The 4,764-nt window shown below is 41.3% G+C and overlaps 1 protein-coding gene across 1 annotated transcript in view; it reads left to right on the top strand.

Moving 5' to 3' along the window:
• Window positions 1-4,764, top strand: part of plch2a (phospholipase C, eta 2a) — a 66,186-nt gene that overhangs the window by 28,004 nt on the left and 33,418 nt on the right. The window contains exons 5-6 of the mRNA XM_035657482.1: window positions 658-828; window positions 2,440-2,485. Coding sequence (XP_035513375.1) covers window positions 658-828; window positions 2,440-2,485 — 217 coding nt within the window. The remainder of the gene's footprint in view (window positions 1-657; window positions 829-2,439; window positions 2,486-4,764) is intronic.

Below are 4,764 nucleotides of genomic sequence, written 5' to 3'. Positions count from 1 at the left end.
TATATAGATATAAAGTTATATATAGATATAGTTATATAGATATATAGTTATATAAGTTTTTTTTTTTTTGTTAATAAATAAAAAAACCAAATACTTTTCTTCCCAGTCATGTTAATCCATTACTTATTTTTTAACAGAAGTTTTCACCCTTTAACGAAACATTTATTTATTGTTGCTTTAGTAAAATGAGTAAGGGGGAGATTTGACTTTGACACAGTGCTACAATCTGTTGCTTCAAATAACATCACAAAAGCAACATGAAAGATCTTTAAACATGGAAACATTTGACTATACATTTAACACTGACAATGTGGCGGCTTGAAAAAAAACTAAGAATTCAAGTGCTAAGTGACTGTTATGTTGGAGTGAATTTCCTTGCTATGCCAGGGCAGGCACATGAATCGTGATGCTAGAACAGAAAGAAGAAAAAGAGGGAACCGGAAAGAGTTTTAGACCCAAATAATAATGTAATGACCAGCTTTTGCCAGTCAGCTAGGAAAGCTGTTCCTAGCCAGACTGTCCACCTTGAAAGACTCATTTGCATGTTTTTAGGTCGGAGTAGTTGAAAATCTGTCAAAAACTGTGGGAATGTTAAGTTAAGGCTACGTTGGGAAAAAATAAACCAAACTAAAACTGTTCCTTGTAACCAATGTGCAGGAGGCAGACACAGATGACAACCAGGGGACGTTGGGCTTTGAGGAGTTCTGCTCCTTCTACAAGATGATGTCGACCCGCAGGGATCTGTACCTCCTCATGCTCACCTACAGCAACCACAAAGACAACCTCGACACAAACGACCTGGCCCGCTTCCTGGAGACTGAGCAAAAGGTATGCACTCAGTTGAAAAGGTACTCAGTGATGTAGCATTGCACTCCTACACTACTGTCAGAATCACGATGGACAGTTTTAAAAAAGGGGTCAAAATTATTTTGTTTAACAAGTTCTTCTTCTTTGTCAATACCTGGTGCCTACATTACAGGCAACGCAACTTGACCTCTGACAGTTAAATCGGAGATTTGCGTGTATTATGCTAGTAATGTAGCCTGGAGCTGCAGCAGAGATGAGCAACGGGCTACAGAGGTCTGGTAAGGCTGTAAACTTTTCAAACCAGTGAAGTGTCAGTGAAGTTGGCTAAACCACTTTTGAACAAGATGGTGGTACAACCTCCTCTTCTGTTGTCCACTGTGATTGGTGCTGGGATATTCTAATTGAGCTATTAGCAGGACAAGCACTGTTTTTTTCTCTGACAGTGTGGAAATCTGATGTTTTCACATCACAGATGATGAAGAAAATTATAGGCTAAAACATGAGACCCATGTAGGCAGCCATTCCTGTGGTTTCTACCACCAACAGGGCAAACACTGACTTTTCCAGATCTGCTGCCCTGTGCCTCACCAAAACCTGGCTTGGTGAGCTCATCCCGGATAGTACACCACATATGCTGGGATGGTGATGAGTCTGCATACAGACGGGAGGTTGAACAGCACTCTCAAAACTGTGGCTCTGGGGCCCCTTAAGCTCACCTGGTAGAACTTGCGCCCCATCTTCCCAGGCTGAGTCCTTGCTGCAGCGCAGCGGCCATGGGTTTAAGTCCTTCAGGTTTCTGCAATCCACAATCTCCCAGAATCTTAAGTGGGCATCCAACATGACGCAATCATCAAAAAGCTGTTAATTCTGATTCTGAACCTACAATATCTGCATGCCTGATTGTAAAGACAGAACTAGGGCAATAACATATTTCCTGCAGTAATACATTTCTGCCCCATTTATAAACAATACATAGTTTATTTAGATCAGTAACATAGTGGGCTACTAAACATCAATAGTTTTTGACCTGGGGCTGTTCCAAAACAGTCAGCAATGGTATATTGCTCTGGCTCTGGCAGTCGAATGGTGAGCAGCAGGCTATTTACCCACTTTAGGATGGTAGTCACAAGTTCCACCATTGCTTTGACCTGGGACAGCACAAGGTGCCCAAATTACTTCATTACCTCAGGACAGGGCTGACAGTCATCATTAAGTCCTGTGGTTCTTTTTCTTTTTTTTTTTTTTTTGTATGGGGATAATAATAAAATAATAATAATAATTAATAAATATAATAATAAGTAGATATAATAATAATAATAAGTAATAACGCTTGTGAAGGCAGGCTGAACATTGCATCGTCTTCAGTGAAGTATTGGAAGATGTCAGTGAACACTTGGGGACAGCTGGTCAGGCACAGTGCTTCAGGGTGGAAGGATTGACACTCTGGCCTGGCAGTTTTGCAGTGCTTCTTTCTCTTGAACAGCCCGTTAACGTCCGTCTGCAGGATGGAAGGAGTTGTCACTGTGGTGGGGGGGAGGGGGCCTCTGAGTTGGCATGACATCTCAGTCAGTACAGTCCAAGCACGCACAAAGATCCTTCATAGCTTCCCTGTTCCACTCCTCCCCCTTCTAGGATCCTCATGGGCTGCTACAGAAACTTCTCTCACTCTTTCTCATAGGTTTGTTGATTAAATACCCATAAGGCTCCTTGATTACAGGTTCTGCAAGGTCAAAAGCTTAACGGAGTAGCCATTGAAGTGGTGCTTAATGTAGGGAGATGTGGACAGTGAGGGCCTTACAGGGATATTAGCATTAGTACATCACAGCACTTGAGATGCATTTGTAAGGGCTTTTTGGATGAAGTACATCTCCTTGCTAATGATGCTATCACCTGGAAAAGAAAAATTAGCAAATGAGCGTAACAGCTCATTTTCCTTTGAACACCCAGTGTGTGCTCCTTCAGCTAATTTGCCTCCTCTGGCAGGCTATTTTTATGTGTTGAAAGTCATTTTTAAAGCAGAAGGCTCTGTTTGGATAGCTACACGTCAGCTCCGCTCAGGCAGACTGTATTTTGTCCAATTATACTCAGCGTTTGGTTCTGGTGCTGTGAATAAGATGGCTTTCCTTCTCCTGTTTTTGGAGAGCGTGGAAGCAGTTTTGTGAAGTGATTTGTTTGAAATGATGACAAAATGTGGCACAGTTGTCTCTGCTGGTATCATTACCTACAAACTTTGTTGGTATTTGTTTCTTTGTACCTCAAATAAGAAATAAGAGGATGTGAGACCCTCCAGTTTGTGTATTCAAGTGTCTATTTGAGTGTTTCTACTAACTGTGTGTCCGACTGAATTTCTATGGAACTGACGCATAGCCAGTGTCTGTGCCCACGCAGTCCATATAAATGATGTTCCCAAGGCTGAAGATTTAGTTTCAGAAGTCAAGAGAATACAATAAAGTTAGTTGGACCAAGTTTAATAATTTACAATATTGTAACACACATGTTTAAAGAAACATATGGGACAGAGAAAATAAGTAAAAAATGGTGATAAAGACTTGGTTCTCTCAGCTCTCTGGTTCTCTCTTTAATTTAAAGCTAATTACAGCAATATTGGTTTTTCAACTTTCAATCACCAAAGCATACAGCATACAGTTTGCTGCCAAAAGCAATGTCTGTCACTGCTTTAACATTCATTTGTTTAATTTTAGCGCAGGAGTCTCAAACTCAAATTGGCTTGGGGCCACTGCCATCTCATAGGGACTGATCACACAGAGCCACCGCTATGGGTGCAGTCGCTTCAAAAACTCCTTGGCAAATAGCGTCGCAGCTGCTGCACATGTGGAGCGGAGCTGCATCCGCAACCAGGCGATCACATATTATCACAGCAAAAAAAGCAGATTCACGCAAACTTATTTACCAGCATAGTAAACGGCATCAAAACAGGAAGAAAGTGGCAGTAAAGTAGTAAAGCCCGCCTCTTACTTGCTTTGAGTGGCTGTCTGGGCCAATTTGACATTGTCGAGTGGTGAGACTCTGTGCCTTGAACTGAAAAGCTGAAAATATTTTAACTTCTGCATATCTCAAACTGCGACCTGCAGCACAAGAGACCAACGCACGCCAGGCAGGAAAACAATGGTTTTGCAGGCAAGGCTTTTCTAGCAGTGTGTCTCTGTAGGATCTGCCCCATCAGATGGCCACTTGAACATTCAAGTACTACAAGAAAGTGCAAAATTTGAGTGTTCCCAGTCACTAATATCACGACTTACTTATCATACATCAAACAGAATCATCATTTCATATCATTTTTGTAAGCCCTTGAAACCTGCTTCTTATCAAATTGATTCTATATGAAGGGTAGGTTTAAGTTGAGTATAAAACTACTAAGAGAAAATATAACAAAATAATAATCTGTGAGGCTGGACTGTATTATAGTTTTTGACATCATGTCGCGGGATGGAGGACAGTTTAAGACCCCTGTTTGAGTTCTGCAATCTCATCTGCAACAAAAAAGTGAAAGTTTGTTTTAAACTTTGAACAGGTAAGAGTTCTCACAACTTCACAATGAAAAAAAGAAAAAAAGTAACATATTCCCCTCTCATATTTGTTCAAATTCAGAGCAGCTTTTAGAGCGCAGTGTCAGTGTGCCTGTGTGAGAGAACTGGCAGCAGCCTCTGAGCTGCTGCTCAGGAGGCTTTTTGGTGCCAGCCCTCAGTAACAATGGATATGGGTTAACCTCTACTGAGTGTGTCAGCTCTCCACACAGCATTCTCTCATCTGGATTATGATGAGATGGGTAGCAAGTGTACCCCATTTAACACAATTTTAGGCACTCACTCTGCTTATTACTTTAAAAACGGATGAAACCCATTTTCTAAAATGGAAATAACCCTGTGGAAACCAGATTACCTTGCTAAAGTCTCGTTCTCTCACATGGTTTACACTGTCTCACTCACACACACACAC

This window comes from Morone saxatilis, unplaced genomic scaffold (assembly GCF_004916995.1).
Source record: "Morone saxatilis isolate NCDOM2014 unplaced genomic scaffold, NCSU_SB_2.0 Contig15, whole genome shotgun sequence".
Taxonomy (NCBI): domain Eukaryota; kingdom Metazoa; phylum Chordata; class Actinopteri; family Moronidae; genus Morone; species Morone saxatilis.
This window is presented reverse-complemented; position numbering and strand designations above follow the sequence as displayed.